Below are 22,236 nucleotides of genomic sequence, written 5' to 3'. Positions count from 1 at the left end.
TATTATCTAGAAACGAAGGTGGTAATTTATATGTGTCATTGTCTGTTATCTAGAACTCAAAGGTAGTAATGCATGTGGGGCAGAATATGTTGTTAAAAACTGGAAGCTGGCAATATATAGGGCACCATATCACATCTAGAGCTGAAAGATAGTGCTGTGTGTGGGTTACAGTATGTTGTCTACAGTTGGAAGATGGTGAAGTATGTGGGTCAACCTATGTTGTTCAGACTTAGAAGATGGTAACCTATGTGGGGACCACATGTTTTCTAGAGGTACTAGGTAATAATGTGTCTAACGTACTGTTCGTTATCTAGAGCTGAAAAGTGGTAATGTATATATCATCGTACATTTTATAGAGCTGAGAGAGGGTATTGTAATTTGGACAATGTATTTGTGATAATGTATGTAGTGGAACCTATATTGTCTAGAGCTGGTAGATGGTAATGTATGTGGACCAACAAGTGTCATCTAGAGCTGGATGGTGATAATACATGTAGGGGGACCTATGATGTATAGAGCTGGAAGGTTGTGGGACGCCATACGTTATCAAGAGCTGGATGGTGGTAATGTGTTTCTGCCACAGTATGTTGTCTGGAGCTGGAAGGTAACTTACGTGGGGCACCATATGTTGTATTGAGCTGGAAGGTGGTGATATATATGAAGCAACCTAAGTGTCTTGAGAAAGGGCCTTGCTGTAGTCAGATGCAGCATACAGTGCAGTTACTCAGCCATTGATGGTTTGTTTAGTAAATGATTGTTGTCTTGGACTATGTCATTACGGTTCATTTACACGATTTGCGGGAATTCACTGGAAATAGTCACAACTATATGATATCTCAGAGAATGCGTCTTGCGCGATTTAAAGTAGAAGAAAGGTAATACTGCAAATGGCAGATAATAACTGATAGTCATTAGCATAATCTAAAGGAAGTGTAGGTAAGTCATGGAAGTGGTAGTTAAGTTTGTTATGTGTAACTCAACAGTTAGTAGAGGTGAACCAGTGGATCCAAACAACCGCGCATTTTGTTGTAGGTTAGTTTAGTACACAGGAGAGCGTTACTGAGACAATCAACAATTTGCAGTGCTTGTCGCTACGATAGAGCCATTGTGCATCACAGAGATGTTATTGTTGAAACTCCAAAATCAAGCAATATATAAATTTAAATGGAAAATATCGCTAGTGGTTTATCCTATGAACAAAGTAAGAGCATATAGACTATCAGACCAACTGTGTGATTGGATTGAAGAGTTCCTAGATAACAGAAAACAGTATGTCATTCTCAATGGAGAGAAGTCATCCACCAGGTCATTTATGTATATTGTGAATAGCAACTGTCCTACGACACTCCCCTGCGGCACACCTGAAGTCACTCTTACTTCGGAAGACATCTGAAGTTCACTGAGGCTTTGTGCGGATGATGCTGTGGTATATCGAGAGGTTGTAACACTGGAAAATTGTACTGAAATGCAGGAGGATCTGCAGCGAATTGACGCATGGTGCAGGGAATGGCAATTGAATCCCAATGTAGACAAGTATAATGTGCTGCGAATAACATAGAAAGATAGATCCCTTATCATTTACCTACAAAATAGCAGGGCAGCAACTGGAAGCAGTTAATTCCTTAAATTATCTGGGAGTACGCATTAGGAGTGATTTAAAATGGAATGATCATATAAAGTTGATCGTCGGTAAAGGAGATGTCAGACTGAGATTCATTAGAAGAATGCTAAGGAAATGGAATCCGAAAACAAAGGAAGTAGGTTACAGTTCGCTTGTTCGCCCACTGCTTGAGTACTGCTCAGCAGTGTGGGATCCGTGCCAGATAGGATTGGTAGAGGAGATAGAGAAGATCCAACGGAGAGCAGCGCGCTTCGTTACAGGATCATTTAGTAACCACGAAAGCGTTACGGAGGTGATATAAAAACTCCAGTGGAAGTCTCTGCAGGAGAGACGCTCAGTAGCTCGGTACGGGCTTTTGTTGAAGTTTCGGGAACATACCTTCACCGAAGAGTCAAGCAGTATATTGTTCCCTCCTACGTATATCTCGTGAAGAGACCATGAGGATAAAATGAGAGAGATTAGAGCCCACACAGAAGCATACCGACAATCCTTCTTTCCACGAACAATACGAGACTGGAATAGAAGGGAGAACCGATAGAGGTACTCAAGGTACCCTCCGCCACACACCGTCAGGTGGCTTGCGGAGTGTAGATGTAGATGTAGAACCAGTCACGACTAGCAATGGTGGTTGTGTCCCAAGTACTCATACTTCAGTCACATCTTCACATGGCATACAGACTATGGATGTGAATGTAGAAGTAGAGGTGTATGCAGATCGACAGGTACATTACATTATATTACATGTCGGCAGTGTGTGTAGAGTGCTGTTAGCGCCACTTGATTTGTGTAGTCACCCACAGTGTGCACTGCAGCAGTGAATAGCAAATGTCTAGCCACTCCTTCCTCTTTAACTGCTTTAGCAGTCTCACAATTCAAAGTAATGTAATTTCGTGGGAGGCATGCCTTCTGTACACCTCTTAGTGCCTATTTACGTTCCGCCACTGCTGCTGTACATTCGTCGTCCCACAGTTTCTGGCTCGTGAAATTAAAGCTGTCGAGGCCAACGGCATTCCAGGAGTGGTAACACTGGTTTCAGTCAGATCGCAGATGTTAAGCGCTGTCGGGGTTGGCTAGCACTCGGATGGGTTACCGTCCGGGTCTGCCGAGTGCAGTCAGCCCTTGTGGGGTCGATAGAGAGGAGCTACTGGACTGAGAAGCAGCGGCACGAAAATTGCCAACGGCCGGAGAGCGGTGCGCTTATCGCAGGCCCCTCTATTTCCGCTTCCAGTGACGCATAAGGGCTGAGGGTGATACGACGGTCTGTTCGATCGGCGTTTGTTTTTTGTTTGCAATTAAAGCTATAGTGCTTTTATCAATTCAGCCGTAAAAGTTCTCATCCGGCGTCTGAGTGTCACCAGTTTCTTCTGGAGTTTTTACTTCCTGTATTACGATTTCTGTTTGTCTCTACCAATGAACTTACCATATGCCCCCATGTACTTTCTCATTCAGAGAGGGCTATGGTTACCAACAACTGCTGCCTTCATAGCAATGCATTCTACTTCATCCTTGCATCCAGTGGTAGCTTGCTACACTAGCTACAGTTTGTTCGCTGTGAAATACAAATTTTAATTTCGATGAAATCTCTCTTATGCGTTTCAGGGGACATGGAAGTATACATAGCATCAAATAAAGTTTTTATTGCCTGTGGGAAATATGCTAACCAACAAATTAATTTTTCCACGAAATTAATGCTTCTCTTTGTCAACTGCAGAAAGCATACTTACCACCAACTTAGTTGTTTTCCTACGCTCAGTGGAATATATCTTATCAGCTCGGGATTTGCCCGATTGCTTACGGTTGTAAGCTGTACCAGATGTACAAAAACTGCTACAGCAATCAGTTTCCGTTTTGACTTGGTGCACGAATTGCTGGAGATGAACAAAATCGCCAAAGTTTCAAATACGATCTTCAACGGTTCGCGGAAGGGCAGTGGGACGAACACTAATCACCAAAGTTTTTTTCCCTATCCCAAAAATAAAGTTATCAAAAATTGAATATAGTCAGTTGATCTCAATTCTGATACGATGCAAGCAAATTAACTTCGCTCACATACTACAAAATAAGCGACCGTTTAAGAGTTAACACGGAAGATGATTGCAGAGGTTGGTCTCTTATTATAGCCAATCATGTCTGGCACATCGTTTGATCCGAGAGCTTTGGCTAATTTCTCCCAAGTAAAATCTAGGTCTGTGCAAAACAGAAACGGAATAATGATCCATGGCACTTTCTCGTTAGATAGTGTGTGTGAGTTACAGTGGATACGGTACGTGACTGAACAGAACTTGGACTCGTATTCGGGAGGACGACGGTTCAGTCCCGTCTCCAGCCATCCTGATTTAGGTTTTCCGTGATTCTCTAAATCGTTTCAGGCAAATGCCGGGATGGTTCCTTTGAAAGGGCACTGCCGATTTACTTCCCAATCCTTCCCTAACCCGAGCTTGCGCTCCGTCGCTAATGACCTCGTTGTTGACGGGATGTTAAACACTAACCACCACCACCACCATGAACAGAACATAATAACCTTCAATGATGATTTCAGAGAATGGTTCGCCTGGTCTGACGCCATCTCAGCAGCCCAGGCTGCGTGTGGGCGTTGAAATCGGCTAGTTCTGTCTTAGGACTTCTTCCCGCATTCCCTCAAAAGATGTTGCGCCACAGCATTCTTCTGCGATCTGTACGTGGCAAGACGATTAACAATCAGTGTATCTTAAAGAACAATTTTTCCCTGACACATCGTTAGGTGCCTTCCCCCTTCTCTCCAATACTCCTTCATCCGTGTCAGAATTCGCCACAACCCGTGATACGCAATGTATACAAATCTCCACTTTGGCGCCTCTGGCACTATTTCTGCTTGATGTCCCAATACCCGGTTCAAATCGCTCTAAGCACTATGAGACTTAACATCTGAGGTCATTAGTCCCCTAGACCTAAACCTAACTAACCCAAAGACAGCACACACGTCCATGTCCTAGGCAGGATTTGAACCTGCGACCGTAGCGGTCCGGCGGTTCCAGATCACAGCAGCCGGCCCCAAGCCCCGACTATTATCCTCTGATCTTTAAGCTGGTCCTGTTACGAGGGCTATTCAGAAAGTAGGTCCGATCGGTCACGAAATGAAAACCACTGTGCAAATCAAAAATGTTTTACTTACAACTGTTAGCTACACCTTCCAGCTACTTCTCTACGTAGTCACGGCCCCGATTTAGACATTTGTCGTAGCGTTGTACCAACTTTCCCTCGTCATAGAAGGCGTAGCCTGTGGCTGCCGCCAGTTCTCTACGCTGACCTGCAGCTCGTTGTCTGTGCCAAAATTTCTTCATAGCCAGCGGTTTATGTGAGCAGAGATGAAATTCCGAGGGAGCAAATTACGGGCTGTATTATGGCTCTCAGCACTATGGGACTTACCTTCTGAGGTCATCAGTCCCCTAGAACTTGGAATTACTTAAACCTACCTAACCTCAGGACATCACAAACATCCATGCCCGAGGTAGGATTCGAACCTGCGACCGTAGCGGTCACGCTGTTCCAGACTGTAGCGCCTAGAACCGCTCGGCCACCCAGGCCGGCTGCTGTATTATGGGTGATCAAAGAGTTCCCAATCGAGAACGCTGCAGGAGCATCTTCATTGCCCCTGCACAGTGCCTCCGAGAACTGTCATGAAGAGGGAAATGCATACAAGTTGTGTTATGCGGGCTACGTGACATCAGGCGAAATGTCTCACCAGACCCTCACACTTGGTAGCAGACACTATTTTCTAGGCATCTTTACGTGGTCACTGTGCTCTCAGATCTGAAAAGAGTGACGCGACGCGATCGATGGGCATCCTAGAGACACTGCCCAACACATCTGTGCAAAGCTTCGTCGGATGTTCACTGTGGTTTCCATTTCGCGTCCGATTGGACCCTACTTTCCAGTAGGCCTCGTAACAGTACAGCTTGTCATTAATGAGTCGCCTGCATCGACTGCAATGACCAACGGAAGTGCACCTTGTCATATTAAAATGCGACACTTCTGTCAGCACTAACTGTGTTCAATCCTAGAGTTTCGAAGTGTTCAGTTCTCATTAAACACATTTCCAGCGCACACCTATGGAATATCTGAGACTGTTTCTCTTCTCTTTGACAGATCGTGCATTCTTTCTACATCTACGTTCATACTCTGAAAACCTGTATGGATTGCACAGTAGAGGGTACGTCCCGTTGTACTACACATTAGGGATTCCTGTTCTAGTCGAATGTGGAGGGCCGGGATATTAAGCCAAGCGTCTTCAGTTGAACTATTATGAAAGTACAAGTGGTACTAACGAGCATAGCGTAGAAATACTATTCATTTCAGGTGACCAAGATGACTGGGTCCGCATTTCCTTGTTTACCGTTAACTCCAGCAAGTGTACGACGCTGCTTGCCTGTACCGCGTGACACTACGGGACAGCCGAAGTCAGTTTTGTGTTGCGTTTTTAATGACGGCGAGTGTACACCATAGGACGTTTTCGAACAGCTTACGAGGGGTGGAAGAGGATAACGAAATAAAAAATGCAGCGTGCTAGTCAAAAAAGTCGTGGTGCTGGTCATGTCTGCGTAAGAAACAGTCAGAAAAAAGGCAGTCTTGGTTGTTAATGTCCCAGTGTTAGCTAAACGCCGTTTATTTGAGACGTTTGTTATTTTACTTCTGGACAAGAAGTTGATTTGGGAGTGCTGAAGATACATGGGACAGCCTGTAAAAGAGAGATGGGGAATAATTGGAAAGCACAGAAAACAACATTAGCGATATCGTTTCAAATCGTCGACAGACCTTACGTAGCAGCTAAAATCCAGCTAAAACTAATAAGTGGAAGGAAAAAACCATTCAGGCAGTCACATGCCTATCAGAGAATGTTGTGCACGGCAGTATAATCGCAGCACTGCTCGATATCTTTCAGCGCTTGCTTCGTGAATCCTGACAGTTTTGTCGATGTGCAGTGATACGAGACCTGTTGCGGCGCCGACGGTGGATTGGCCGCTGGCTACACCCGTTCCGTATCGAGCGGTAATCGTTCATTATCCGGACAGACTAGCTGGCACTGGACACTGTGACGCGCTGACCGCAGTTTATTAAACTGCTGACTCTTCGCCTCATTCACGTCTCATTTGTTAACCAGATTTATTCGCCCGGCAACGCTGCTGTTTATAGGTTTAAAGCGACCATTCTCTCTCTCTCTCTCTCTCTCTCTCTCTCTCTCTCCTCTCTCTCTCTCTCTCTCTCTCTCTCGTTCGTCAGGCCGCATCACGGTGATGCATTGTACGACGAGACGGCTCTCTGCGGGGGACACGGCTAAAGAGTAAAATATCGGGTCGCCCTCACGCGTCAAGCGCTTCCCAGGCTGCTAAATAAACAAAACGTCGCAGCGTGCGCTACTCGTAAAACAGGCGGACAGACGGTGATAAATCGTGGCGACTCGTTCGCCGCACTCGTGGTGGTGGTCAATAGTGCCGCTCGCTCACGCCGAGCCGTTCATAAGCCTGCGACGGCAGCGGGCGTAATACAGCCTACGTTGCCGAACTGGGAGTCGTACAACGTACCAACTATTTCGTGAGATGCGCTTTGTCACTCTCCGCGCGGTTTCATCTGCGAGGCTGGCAATACTGATATGGTGTGGCACAGCATAGTGCAAAGAGCTCAGGAGAAGACGCCACATCTGCCTGGATATTGTCCTTCTGAAATGTCCACAGTAACATAACAGATGTTTGCGTGAAAAACAACAGACAGTTTTTCAGGAAGTGTTTAACAAGGTGCCAAACTTCATACTGTTACTGGAGGTCGCAACATACGGAATAGATTCTCAGATACGTGAGTGGCTCGAAGGCTAAGGTTGTCCGGCACGGTCACTGTGCGCAGAAGACGAATGTATAACAGGTCTAGCCCAAGGAGAGTGTTATAGGGCTGGGCTTGTTCTCAAATTTACAGGGTGTCCCAGAAATGTTGCGACACACTTCGAGGGGCTGTAGAGGGTGTCTCGAGAAACAAGTCGAGGACAGGAACCCGTGTCCCGGAACATCATCCAACGACGCTACAGAACTTCGAAGTTATAGGCGGAAACGCCTGTGGCTAGGCCGCCATTTCGGCAGCAAACGTGACTTCGTCGCTGATGGACCGTAGGCGGAACGTGTGAAAGTGTTGTTTGTTATTCAGTGATCGCAGTTGATTACCACTGTCGCCAGAGGACACGACAGAACTAGCTACAGCGTAGAAAGGCCTTGTCTCCTGTGAATGTGATGCTCATGCACAGGTATCCATCTGCAGTTTACTTTTCTCCTGGAAGCATCTACAGTGTTTTTCGGCATACAGCAGAAAAGTAAACTGCAGATGGAAACCTGTGTCTGGAACCTTCAGCCACGAAGGCAACGGACCTTCTCATTCCTGGGAGACAAGGGCTCTCTAGACAGCAGCTAGCTGTATCTTCTCCACTGGCGATCGTCCCAATGGGTCACCATCACTGGTTAACAATGTGATACGTTTCGCCTACTGTCCGTCAGCATACGAACTCAGGTTCGCTGCAGAAATGCCGGCCTAGCGGCAGGCGCCAACGCCCTGTAGCGTCGCTGGATGCTGTTACTATTGTAGATTTATTTCTCTAGACACCCTTTACAACCCCTCGAAGTTCGTCGCAACATTTTTGGGATGCCGGGATAAACGATATATCGGACAGGGTGAATATCAACGTGGGACTGTTTGCTGATCACACTGTTGTTGTTGTTGTTGTTGTTGTTGTTGTTGTTGTCTTCAGTCCTGAGACTGATTTGATCCAGCTCTCTCCATGTTACTCTATCCTGAGCAACCTTCTTAATCTACCAGTACCTACTTCAACCTACATCCTTCTGAATCTTGGTTGTTAGTATATTCATCTCTTGGTCTCCCTCTACGATTTTTACCCTCCACTCTGCCCTCCAGTACTTAGTTGGTGATCCCTTGATGCCTCAGAACATGCCCTACCAACCGAACCTTCTTCTAATCAAGGTGTGCCACAAACTCCTGTTGTCCCCAATTCTATTCAATACCTCCTCATTGGTTATGTGATCTACCCATGAATTATTCAGCATTCTTCTGTAGCACTACATTTCGAAAGCTTCTATTATTTTCCTGTCTAAACTATATATCGTTCACGTTTCACTTCCATACATGGCGACACTCCATACAATTACTTTCCTGACACTTAAATCTGTACTCGATGTTAACTTTTCTTGCCATTGCCAGTCTACATTTTATATCCTCTCTACTTCGACCATCATCAGTTATTTTGCTCCCCAAATAGCAAAACTACTTTACAACTTTAAGTGTCTTATTTCCTAATCTTATTCCCTCAGCATCCCCCGACTACATTCCATGATGCTCGTTTTGCTTCTGTTCATGTTCATCTTGTACAACTCATTATGTCGTTTGCTTTACCTGCACGTAAACCCCCTCCCCTCTCTCTTCCCCTCCCTAGTCGTGACTGGTACCGAGAAAGTGGACGTATTTGCGTTCTATTACTTGGGTAATAAACATACAAAAATATGAAAGTTTGATTTGTTGGAAGTGTAACCGTTTGCCTGTGTGAATCTGTAAGGTCGGCGACTTGTTCCTAACGTGCAATGTACCGTACCGAAAATCTCCAACTTCTTTAGATTGCGATCTGTACGCAGAAGTAGACAGATTAGGTTGTAACCGTCGTACTTTGCGGTGCGACAATGTCGCTCAAGAGTGCATGCTGCCAGAATCCACTCATCACGTAAAACGTGTGTAACTATTTCTGTAATACAGTCAGAACTCCGGCCGTTCCGAAAACTTTACGTTTATTCCGCCAGCATACCAGCGACAGCGTTCACCTACCCATTACTGTCTACGACATTTACTGGAAGGGGTAGGAAGGCTAGTGTTTAACGTTATGCAGACGGAACATAGACGCAGATACGCAAAAAGGAAGGAAGGGAAGAATATAAGGGTTTAACGTCCCGTCGTCTTTGGAGTCGAAGCACGAACTGAGATTGGTGAAGGATGGGGAAGGAAATCGTTCTTGTGTTTTCCGAGGCTTCATAATAGCTCTTTTTTTATGCAGTTTAGGAAAATTACGGGAAACCTCGATCTATTTAGACAGACAGGGATCTGAACCGTCGCCCTCCGGAATGCGTGTCTAGTGTTTTACCACTGCGCCATATCGCTCAGTGTGACGTTTATAGTTTCTGGAGGGCGAAAGCAGGAGGATCGGCTTGTGTTACTGTGTAGTACCGCCGACACAGACGGGTTCACCACCGTTGCGGTGGTGTGCCGTCGAGTCGGCGCTATGGAGAACGGAGTTTCGCCGCCCGCTGTCCAGGTGGACCACTCACTGCGTGCGATCGCCTTCTGTCGATTGGGTTCACGCCTGTATTGTTTTCGTATCGGAATACGTGATGCGAACCAAAATTTCACGGTATTACAAATCGATATCAAGGAAAGCGCTCATTCTGTCCTGTTTAGTCTCTCACATTCCGTTTCCGAACGTAGCCACGTGTGTTTGCACAAGTTCATGATTCTTTGAGATAGAGGACTTCGTGACGTGTTCTTTAAAAGAATGGGACGCAAGTCGTAATGTTAAGATATAGGTGACGGCAGAAGGCTAAAGTAGATCTGAATAAGATTTTCTTTCTTGAAATATTTTGCGGGGCTTTCTTCTTTATGTTGTAGGTGGTGTTGTGGTTTGAGTCCGAAGGCCGGTCTGATGGAACTCTCCACGCGCAAACTACTTCACCTCTGCTCAGTTACTGCCGTCTGGCCACGCCTACAATTTGTACCCTTCCCACGCACACTCACGTTCTCCCCTCAACAAATCGACGGTTTCTTCCGGCCTCAGGATGTCTCCTACCAGCCAAACTCTCATTTTAACTAAACTGTGACACAACTTTAGATTTTTCCTAAGCTCGATCCTGTATCTCCTCGTCAGTTAGTCTGTCTGCATCCTCCTTCATTTCAAAAGATTCTATTTTTTTAGTTTCTGGACTGTTATCGTCCACGTCACTTTTCCGTACAAGGCTACACTCCACACAATGCATTGGGAAAGTGTTCGTCCCACTTAAATTTGTATTCAGTGTCGACGCACTTCTCTTCCTCAGACACGCTTCTCTTCCTACTACCAGTTTCTGCTTCATATCCTCTCTACTTTGCCCATCGTCAGTCATTTTTCTGGGCAAATACCAAAATTCCTGAACTACTTTTAGTGTCTCATTTCCTAATCTAATTCGACTACATTCTATTACCCATGTTTTACTTTTGCTGATGTTCATTTCAAAATCTTGCCAAGATACCATCCACCCAATTCACCTGCTCTTTCAGATTCATTGCTGACTTTACTTCACTGTCTCACCCCTTCTCAACAACTGCGTGCCTTTGCTGTCCCTCGGTGCTTATAACTGCAGTATTGCTTCTGCACAAGTTGTAAATAACCTTGGACTTCCCTTCCCGTAGTTTACCCCTGTTACCTTCAGAATTTCAAAAAGTGTATCACAGTTAACACAGTCACAAGTTTTCTCTATCATTAGAAATTCTATAAGCCTACGTTTGCCTTTTTTTAGGCTATCTTCCACCGTAAGCGGAAGGGCTAATCTGGCTTCGTGTGTTGCTACGTTTCTCTGGAACCCAAAATGATACCCCTCGATCTCGGCTTTGACCATTCTTCTACTCTTTGTGCGTAAATATCGTGCAACAATCGCTTAACAAACTGATAGTTCGCTAACGTTTACACCTGTATGCATGTGCCTTCTTTGGAACAGGAATTGTTAGTTTTTTCTTGAATTCTAAGGATATATCTTGCTTACAAGGTGAAATAGTTTTGTCATGGCTGACTCTCCCGAGGATCGCAGTAACTGTGAGGGAATGCCGTGTACTTCAGGGACCGTGTTTCGACATAGGTCTTTCAGCGGTCTGTCAAATTCTTCCCGCATTGTCATATATTCATTTACTTCCTTTTCTTTTTCTGTAATGTTGTCCTCAAGTTCGTTTCCCTTCTGTATATTCCATCTATCAGTATATCCTTCTTGACTTCGTAGGATTTGCCATCTGACCTGTTATTATTCATTCATTTGCTTCTCTTTTCTTAAAAGTCCTCTTTAAATTTCCCGTGCGCTCCATATATATTTACCATAGTCATACATGCGTTTCTCCTCTAGGCATACCAGCTTTGCGATTTTGCTCATCGTGTCGGCATCATTTTTTAGACGTTTTTATTCTGTTTACGAGTTTCGTCTGTCGCATTTTATATTTACGTTACTTTTATTTCTGCTATTTCATCCTGTGCGTTGTTCACTGTTTCATTTCTCAACGCTATCAATTAGTGTTCTTTCTTCCTTCTCTCTGTTTCAGTCAAACGTTGCAACATGTTCCCTTTGAAACTATTTACAGCCTCTGTTTCTTTCTGTTTGTCCAGGACCCGTCTTCTTAACTTCCTACCTTTCTGTAATGTCTTCAGTTTTGGTTTGCAGATCATAACCAATAAATAATGGTTGGAGTCCACAACTGCTCCTATAAAAGTTTTCTAGCTTAAAATGTGGTTTCGACCCCACGACGTAACCTGAAACTTTGCAGGTCTCTTGTAAGTATGGGACCTCCCATAATTTTTAAACCAAGCACACTCCTGGAAATGGAAAAAAGAACACATTGACACCGATGTGTCAGACCCACCATACTTGCTCCGGACACTGCGAGAGGGCTGTACAAGCAATGATCACACGCACGCCACAGCGGACACACCAGGAACCGCGGTGTTGGCCGTCGAATGGCGCTAGCTGCGCAGCATTTGTGCACCGCCGCCGTCAGTGTCAGCCAGTTTGCCGTGGCATACGGAGCTCCATCGCACTCTTTAACACTGGTAGCATGCCGCGACAGCGTGGACGTGAACCGTATGTGCAGTTGACGGACTTTGAGCGAGGGCGTATAGTGGTCATGCGGGAGGCCGGGTGGACGTACCGCCGAATTGCTCAACACGTGGGGCGTGAGGTCTCCACAGTACATCGATGTTGTCGCCAGTGGTCGGCGGAAGGTGCACGTGCCCGTCGACCTGGGACCGGACCGCAGCGACGCACGGATTCACGCCAAGACCGTAGGATCCTACGCAGTGCCGTAGGGGGCCGCACCGCCACTTCCCAGCAAATTAGGGACACTGTTGCTCCTGGGGTATCGGCGAGGACCATTCGCAACCGTCTCCATGAAGCTGGGATACGGTCCCGCACACCGTTAGGCCGTCTTCCGCTCACGCCCCAACATCGTGCAGCCCGCCTCCAGTGGTGTCGCGACAGGCGTGAATGGAGGGACGAATGGAGAAGTGTCGTCTTCAGCGATGAGAGTCGCTTCTGCCTTGGTGCCAATGATGGTTGTATGCGTGTTTGGCGCCGTGCAGGTGAGCGCCACAATCAGGACTGCATACGACCGAGGAACACAGGGCCAACACCCGGCATCATGGTGTGGGGAGCGATCTCCTACACTGGCCGTACACCTCTGGTGATCGTCGAGGGGACACTGAATAGTGCACGGTACATCCAAACCGTCATCGTACCCATCGTGCTACCATTCCTAGACCGGCAAGGGAACTTGCTGTTCCAACAGGACAATGCACGTCCGCATGTATCCCGTGCCACCCAACGTGCTCTAGAAGGTGTAAGTCAACTACCCTGGCCAGCAAGATCTCCGGATCTGTCCCCCATTGAGCATGTTTGGGACTGGATGAAGCGTCGTCTCACGCGGTCTGCACGTCCAGCACGAACGCTGGTCCAACTGAGGCGCCAGGTGGAAATGACATGGCAAGCCGTTCCACAGGACTACATCCAGCATCTCTACGATCGTCTCCATGGGAGAATAGCAGCCTGCATTGCTGCGAAAGGTGGATATACACTGTACTAGTGCCGACATTGTGCATGCTCTGTTGCCTATGTCTATGTGCCTGTGGTTCTGTCAGTGTGATCATGTGATGTATCTGACACCAGTAATGTGTCGATAAAGTTTCCCCTTCCTGGGACAATGAATTCACGGTGTTCTTATTTCAATTTCCAGGAGTGTATTAGCACTTACTAAACTGCATTCGATGGCTCGATGGAAGATTCTACAAGGCGGCCTCCCTTCCCAGTCTTTTCCCCCGGTCCCTCTTCTCCAAGCGTTTTTCTTCTCTTCTATCGCCTATTGTCGAATTCCACCCTCTCATCACAAGTAAACTTTCGTCTCCTGCAACTGTACCTTGTGATACATTCTTTCAATATCTTCACCATCTGCAGAGCTAATAGATATATACATGTGTGCTAGTTTGACGGGCCTTGGCTTTGTTTCTATCTCGGCGACGATAATGCGCTCAATAGTTGTTCACAGTAGTTTGTCCGCATTTCTATCTTCCAATTAGACAGTCTCCTGGGTTACGCCTATCTTATTTTGTATAGATAACTCTCAACTAACCTCAGCAGAAGTGTTCTTCCTGCCTCCGCACTTAATTAATTCCCACTGTGTCGAATTTCAATCTAAAAATTTCCCATTTCAGATTGTCTAACCTACCCACCCGATTAGGGGATCTAACGTTACACACTCCCACCCTTAGAATGCCAGTTCTGGTTTTCCCGATAATTACATCCTTCTGAGTTGTTCCCACCTGAAGATCCCAGAGGGTGACTATTTTAGCTCCGGACTATTTTACCCTAGAGGAGACGATCGTCATTAAGCCATACCGAAGAAGTACATGCCCATGGGAAAGATAGCTGATGTAGTTTCCCCCTTTTTTCCAGTACTTCTCGGTGCCAGCACAGCAAGTTTGATGTTACCGGCCCATATCAATCATTGAGACTGATGCTCCTGCAACTACTGAAGAGGTAGAAAAGAACTAGTCATTAGCTGCTGGTGATCACTGATGTAAATCAATGTGGGAAGTTGAAAATTGGTGCTGGGCCAGAATTCGAAATCGGGTCTCCGACTTACTAGGCAGGTGTGCTGACCACGACGCCATCTGGACACAGTGGTCCTCGTCGTAACTGAACAGACTACCCTAGCACGCCTCATTTCAGACCCAAAATCTCAACTTATCCACACACTACTGACGTAGTGGCGTTTGTCCATTACCTTCATTACTCGCAGCATTTCACCGATCCCCGTAAGAGTTCGAACATGGTTCGCATCTGCACTTACGGCATCACTGGCTGTACTCGCCTTAATTTTATGTATACTCAATAGCTGAGTAGTCAGTGTGGGTGGCGGGCACGCAGGGTTCTGGGTTCGACTCTCGGCGGGATAGGAGATTTAATCCGCTCTGGGACTGGGTGTTTGCGTTGTCCTCATCATTATTTCATCGTCGTCGATACGCAAATAGGCGAAGAAGCCTCAAATCAGAAGACTTGCACCAGACGGCCGAGTACCCCAGATGAAATATCCCGGCCAAGAATGCCATTTCATCATTCCATTTCATATGCTGAAAAGGCTGCTGCCGCTCTCGGAGAACCACAGCAATGCCTAGCCCCTCGACTGATAACTTCCGTTGTGGTTGCACCTACGGTGGGGCTATGTTTGTGTAGTGAGGCACAAAGTCACCCTGTCTCGGCAAGATCCAAGGTTCGCGAAGAAGAGGGTAGTGGGGGAGGGGGGAAGTACTAAATCTACATTTATAGTCCGCAAGCCACCCAACGGTGTGTGGTGGAGAGCATTTTACGTGCCACTGTCATTACCTCCCTTTCCTGTTCCAGTCGCGTATGGTTCGCGGGAAGAACGACTGTCTGAAAGCCTCCGTGCGCGCTCGAATCACTCTAATTTTACGTTCGTGATCTCCTCGGGAGGTATAAGTAGGGGGAAGCAATATATTCGATACCTCATCCAGAAACGCACCCTCTCGAAACCTGGACAGCAAGCTACACCGTGATGCAGAGCGCCTCTCTTGCAGAGTCTGCCACTTGAGTTTGCTAAACATTTACGTAACGCTATCACGCTTACCAAATAACCCTGTGACGAAACGCGCCGTTCTTCATTGGATCTTCTCTATCTCCTCTGTCAACCTGACCTCGTACGGTTCCCACACTGATGAGCAATACTCAAGTATAGGCCGAACGAGTGTTTTGTAAGCCACCTCCTTTGTTGACGGACTACATTTTCTAAGGACTCTCCCATGAATCTCAACCTGGCACCCGCCTTACCAACAATTAATTTTATATGATCATTCGACTTCAAATCGTTCCGCACGCATACTCCCAGATATTTTACAGAAGTAACTGCTACCAGTGTTTTTTCCGCTATCATATAGTCATACAATGTAAGATCCTTCTTTCTATGTGTTCGCAATACATTACATTTGTCTATGTTAAGGGTCAGTTGCCACTCCCAGCACCAAGTGCCTATCCGCTGCAGATCTTCCTGCATTTCGCTACAATTTTCTAATACTGCAACTTCTCTGTATACTACAGCATCACCCGCGAAAAGCCGCATGGAACTTCCGACACTATCTACTAGTTCATTTATATGTAGTGTGAAGAGCAATGGCCCCATAACACTCCCCTGTGGCACGACAGAGGTTACTTTAACGTTTGTAGACGTCTCTCCATTGAGAACAACATGCTGTGTTCTGTTTGCTAAAAACTCTTCGATCCAGCCACACAGCTGGTTTGATATTTCGTAGGCTCTTTATCAGGCGTGAGTGCGGAACTGTATCGAACGCCTTCCGGAAGTCAAGGAAAATGGCATTTACCTGGGAGCCTGTATCTAATATTTTCTGGGTCTCATGAACAAATAAAGCGAGTTGGGTCTCACACGATCGCTGTTTCTACAGAGTAGATTCTGGGTTTCCAGAAACGACATGATACGCGAACAAAAAACATGTTCTAAAATTCTACAACAGATCGACGTCAGAGATGTAGGTCTATAGTTTTGCGCATCTGCTCGACGACCCTTCTTGAAGACTGGGACTACCTGTGATCTTTTCCAATCATTTGGAACCTTCCGTTCCTCTAGAGACTTGCGGTACATGGCTGTTAGAAAGGGGGCAAGTTCTTCCGCGTACTCTGTGTCGAATCGAATTGGTATTCCGGCAGGTCCAGTGGACTTTCCTCTGTTGAGAGAATTCAGTTGCTTTTCTATTCCTTGGACACTTATTTCGATGTCAGCCATTTTTTCGTTTGTGCGAGGATTTAGAGAAGGAACTGCAGTGCGGTCTTCCTCTGTGAAACAGCTTTGGAAAAAGGTGTTTGTGTTTCAGCTTTACGCTTGTCATCCTCTATTTCAATGCCACCATCATCCCGGAGTGTCAGGATATGCTGTTTCGAGCCACTTACTGATTTAACGTAACACCAGAACTTCCTAGGATTTTCTGTCAAATCGGTACATAGAATTTTACTTTCGAATTCACTGAACGCTTAACGCATGGCCCTCCTTACGCTAACTTCGACATCGTTTGGCTCCTGTTTGTCTGAGAGGTTTTGGCTGCGTTTAAACTTGCAGTGAAGCTCTCTTTGCTTTCGCAGTAGTTTCCTAACTTTGTTGTTGAACCGCTGTTGGTCTTTCCCGTCCCTCACAGTTTTACTCGGCGCGTACCTGTCTAAAACGCATTTAACAATTGCCTTGAACTTTTTCCTTAAACAGTCAACATTGTCTATGCCGGAACAGAAATTTTCGTTTTTATCTGTTAAGTAGTCTGAAGTCTGCCTCCTATTACTCTTGCTGAACCTCCACCGCCGGTTGCATGCAATCTATTCTTTCTAAACACCGTCTGCCTTTGTAAAAATATCGGCAGAATTTATCTCTGGCTTCAGCCAGCTTTCCGTACCTACAACGATTTCAGCTTCGGTGCTTTCTATCAGCGCTTGAAGTTCCGATTGTTGCTTGGTCTCCGCATGTCCTAACTTTGCCCCGCACCCTTTGAGGCTGTTGCCCTTACTGTACTTGTCCGAGGCAATGTAACTTCACGAAGTGAATACGTTGAAGAAAAAAGAAGCGGACGTGGACATCTGCCACAAGTTGTGTAGGCCTTCTTGGAGGTCGCTCGTAGCCCGGTAGCGCTAGGGACGGCGGCTGCCACCCGCGCACCTGTCGCGGCGGCGTGCGCGGTGCGCGGTGCGCATGCGCGCGCTCGCCCGGCGCGTCGGCAGTCCCTGCGGCGCCGCTACGCGGGACGCCCGCCGCCCCGGAACCGCCGCGTCGCGACGCCATGCCGCGCAGGCGACAGGTAGCGCGCCGCCAGCTTGCGCCGCCGGTAGCCGCTAGAGGTGCGTCGGTTCCTCCGCACAGTGGCGTACAACGCACAAGGTTCCGCCTCCTCTAAATGCTGACTCGCCCCCTCCGAATTTCCACTCGTGGACAGTAAATGACGGAATGCACCGGCGGGAAAATGCAGCTTCTCACGGCTCGAATACTCGACTTGATAGAGAGCCGTCGGGTCTAGTAGCGATACGATGTAAGCAATCCACCTTAACGAAGAACACATCGAAATTAGCACTTGTTTTGGTGCACGTTCATCACGTACGTATCTCTGTTTTAAGCCCCTCCTTTTGATAGCGCCGAAAGACAAAACAGAACGGCAGCAGTGGAGCAAAAATATCATTTTCGCACCAGCGCGCAGAAATGGTTTTCTGTATCAGTGCGGTTAACGTAACTAAGATACGCAGGATCAGTGTTCGGTAACCGGTGTGCCTAGGATACGCATCGAAATCACTGTTGTGCAGAGCTGCTCGAAGGTGAAGTAGAGGCTCCAGCCGAAGTCGGAGACTGGGCACCGTTCTCGTATTGCTATTCAGTTTCGTCTCCGGCAAAATGGGAGACAGCGTTGTACTTGCAGTATCGCGTGTCCCTTACAGACGATGGCACAGCTAGGTCTTTTGCAAGAACACGATATTGGAGTAGCGTAAACAAACAAAACAGTCTTCATTGATACAAACCGGACGCCAAAACGTGCCGTAGAGTTTTTAAAACACTAGATCTTAGTAGGGTAGAAAAAAAAATATTCTAGTGTCCGTGCAAGTGGCAGTGAAAGTTAGACTTGCGCAAAATCTGTACCCTCACGGGTGATAACGCGCGAATCCGACTGCCGAAAGGGAGTTATCAGCGACGCCTGTTACACGCACCGGCAGAGAAACTCGTTTATAAAGAGACAAACCTCCGCTTCCGAGTTTGCGAGAGACGCGATGAAAACAAGGAAAATACGAGAGAGGCGGGACGGCGACATATAAGGGCGGCGCGCGCTGTGACGTCACCGGCGCTCAGTGTCTGCCCGCTTATTATTTCCGGCCGTTGTTTCGGGGTGGCGCCGCTTGGCCGTTTGCCGGCCTTTGCCCCAGCTGGCTGCGAGAGGAGGGGGCGGTGGGTGTAGCGGAAGAAAAGAGACAGAGAGGGAGGGAGACACAGAGAGGAGGAGGAAGGGGCGGAGGAAGAGCAGGAGGCGGGAGGCGGGAGGAGGCGAAGACGCCGCGGGCCGCGCCACGCCGCTTTAAAAAGAGCCGATCGGCCGCTGCTGCGCGAACTCGTGCCCGCTCGTCAGCTGCCGCCGTCGCCATGGCGATGGTGGTGTCGACGCGCTCCAAGGTGGTGTCGGCCGTGGTGGTGGCGGTGTTCGGCGCGGCGCTCGTGCTCGTCATCGGCTCCGTGCTCGGCTGGTTCGACGGCGATCAGCGCGCCGCCTACCTGCCCGCCAACAGCGCCCTCCAGCGCCGCAACCGGTCCGGCGTGCAGCGCGCCCTCCAGGTACCCCACGGCGGACCCGTCCACCCTGCCTGCTCTCGTTAAGCACCTCCTGTACCAGAAGGCCGGCACAAACTCCATTGGACCTGCGAGTAACATAAACGACCGCATCGTTCCACCTTGTCATCAAGCACTGAGGCGTTCCGAAGTGCTCGGTCGTTCAGTGATAGAGTACATGTTTTTACAGTGATATGCTATGTAAAACGTTTTGGTCACTCTTACTTTTCATCTTAATCGACCATTGCTTTTAATGACTCACCCGTGATCAAACCAAACATAGTTTTACCATGTTTCTTATAATCCATCTTGATTGCAAAATTTTTGACGGGTTTCGGTTCATCCACACCCATCTTCAGAACTGATATTTCAGTTACAGGAGTAACCTAATCCAGCAAATTTCACATGTTGCGTCAGCATGTGAAATTTGCTGGATTAGGACGGGTTACTGCTGTAACTGAAATATCAGATCTGAAGATGGGTGTGGATGAACCGAAACCCGTCATATGAGTAAAAATTTTTGTAATCGAGACGGATTATAACCAAAATTGTACAATCACTGACTGCTGCTATCCCATCAGACATTATGTCTGTTTTTGCAAAGACATTTTTGTTTTGTTTTAAAGCTCCAGCTTCTGTAAAACACAATGTTATTTGTTTTTGCTATTTACCCAAACACGTTTCGACACCTATGTGTCATCTCTTGTGCGTCTTGAATTATTTCTGTAAAGATATTACACTAACTTAGTGGTTTTTTAATTATTCTACGTCCAAAGACTGTAGCTTGTATGTGTTTTATTTTTATTTTCTAATTTCTCGTCTTAAACGTTTATTGTTTTATTTCGGAAAGTCGTATAATATCTTTACAAGTAATAAGTGGGGATCCGTACACGATGACACACTGGTGCCGAAACATGTTCGAGTAAATAGAAAGATGCATAGCATTTTGCAGAAGCAGGACTTTAAGAAACCAAATTTAATTTGCGAACCCGAAGAAGAGTGAACATCCGATTCTCAACCCATCCGTGTGCGCTGCGGCCCCTGCCTCCTTCTCCAAACGGTGTTCACCTAACAGGATTTGGGGCGAGGTGACGTGTTAAAGATACTCAGTTGACTTCCGCTATGTCTTAATGTCTTAATCGAGCATAGCTTTAGAGAGTGGCCGAGCAAAAAATAGCATTATCTGCTTCGTTGTGATTATCACAGCCATAACTTTACCACACGACTGTGCCATTTGTCCAATGAGGCAGTAATTTGTATGTTTCTTCCACAAGTCAACTCGGCTTTTCAAGTCCTTAATGACTGTATTTCGCTAGAAAAAATTGTACCGTTGTGTGTTTCGCTCCGTTCTGATTCACAATTTTAACTGTTCTTATTGGTTGGCCAACGTCATATCTCTGCACATTCCCCGCCTTACCGGTATGTGGCGCAATTACTCGTCGACAGCTGATAAATTTCTACACCAAAACGAGCGGAAGAGGATAATGTGAACACGCTACCATTTTTAAACACGTGCCACCTTTTTCTAGTTAAACACTGTGCAATGGCTTAAAAAGCCAACAAAATTTGTCGAACAATAATAAATATTCGGCCGAATACGAGAAATAGTATATTCATTTACTACGCGTTATATGTTTATGTGTGGTGGAGAACCACGGTGTAATGCCTACCATTTTGTCACTGTTTATTATTAGCAGCACTGACAGTATTGGTTGTACTCAGGTATCAAAACCGTCGGTAGTGCTTTAGGTCCGAGATAAGGAACGTCCATGATGTCGATGGAGTTCCACCTCAAGCCATTGCCCAGTTTTGGGCATCACGTTTCTCGGTAGAGGAATGCTCACTTGTTAGGCCTGAAAACGACAGCCGTGGGAGTCGAAGACCTTACTGGTCTCTGCAGCTGTCAGTGTCTCGACTGTCTCGGATCGAAACTTCTCCCTGTAACATACTGCTCAAGTAACAAGACTTTACGCTGAGTTGCGATGTTCACGATACTAGCAGACGTAGAGCAGCACAGCCTCAGGTCGAGTCACGGGGGAAAGGAAAATGGAGATACTGATATACTAGAAAACTAAATTACATAGTGAAACTATATTTCACTCATAACTGCACTCACTTTATGCAGTAGCTCGTGGTTTTAGTTGTGTATCTATAAGAGGCCGGCGATTGAAAACGAGACAGACATAAAAAAGTATGTAAACTGTTCATTACTTCAAAAGTAATCGTATTAATCGCCATACTTTTATCCCACGGTGAGACAAGACGGTCAATGTCTTCTTGGAAAAATGTTTACGTTCCGCTACGGTACCATGATTGTCCAGTGGCGTGCATCTCTTCCTCCGATACAAATCGATGTCACGACTGTCTTCTTTCGGGGTTCTAAAATGTGGAAAAAACGTGGGGAAATATCGAAACTGTATAGAGGACGGGCAAGGGCTCCCCAGCGAAACTTCCTGCAGCGAAGTCGAAACAACCCTCGCAACATCTATGCTCGTTCACAGTCCCGACCTCTCCCCATGAGATTTCCATATTTTTGGAGCCCTGAGGAAAGAGATTCGTGTCCGTAGATTTCCCAGCTGATTACAATCGCAATAAATGATTCAGTTTCCACTGTTGTCAAAAATGGGCACATGAATTGTCATCTCTTACTTCGAGAAACGTCATCAGATATGACCATCTCAGTGACTTCTCTCATTTTACTGCTTTATGTGTTCGTCCAAGTTGATGAATTGTGCGAAAATATCCTCACGTAACAAGGTGTGATGTTAAAATAACTTTTCGCTTGTTATTTACCAAAGAAAACTCACCAAACAGCTGCATGTTTTTAGGAGATATTTTATTTACACGGTCATTTTCAGCACCCTTTCAATGACATCTTCAGGCAGCTATGCAGTATGGAGAAACATATATCTATTTATAAGTAACCGGAGTCATCAATACCTTGATTC

At 46.5% G+C, this 22,236-nt stretch overlaps 1 protein-coding gene across 5 annotated transcripts in view; it reads left to right on the top strand.

Moving 5' to 3' along the window:
* LOC126354686 (collagen alpha-1(XVIII) chain-like) overlaps positions 1-22,236 on the top strand; it is a 2,024,079-nt gene that overhangs the window by 1,295,944 nt on the left and 705,899 nt on the right. For 2 of the 5 annotated variants that reach the window (XM_050004493.1, XM_050004492.1), the window contains exon 1: positions 19,088-19,294. The exons of the other annotated variants lie outside the window; for them this stretch is intronic. In XM_050004493.1, coding sequence (XP_049860450.1) covers positions 19,106-19,294 — 189 coding nt within the window. In that variant the 5' untranslated portion in view covers positions 19,088-19,105. Of the gene's footprint in view, positions 1-19,087; positions 19,295-22,236 lie in introns of those variants that run through there. 5 annotated transcript variants of the gene reach the window in all.

The sequence above is a fragment of the Schistocerca gregaria genome, chromosome 3, assembly GCF_023897955.1.
Source record: "Schistocerca gregaria isolate iqSchGreg1 chromosome 3, iqSchGreg1.2, whole genome shotgun sequence".
Taxonomy (NCBI): domain Eukaryota; kingdom Metazoa; phylum Arthropoda; class Insecta; order Orthoptera; family Acrididae; genus Schistocerca; species Schistocerca gregaria.
Note: the sequence above shows the minus strand (reverse complement) of the source record. Positions and strands in the feature narration are given on the sequence as shown.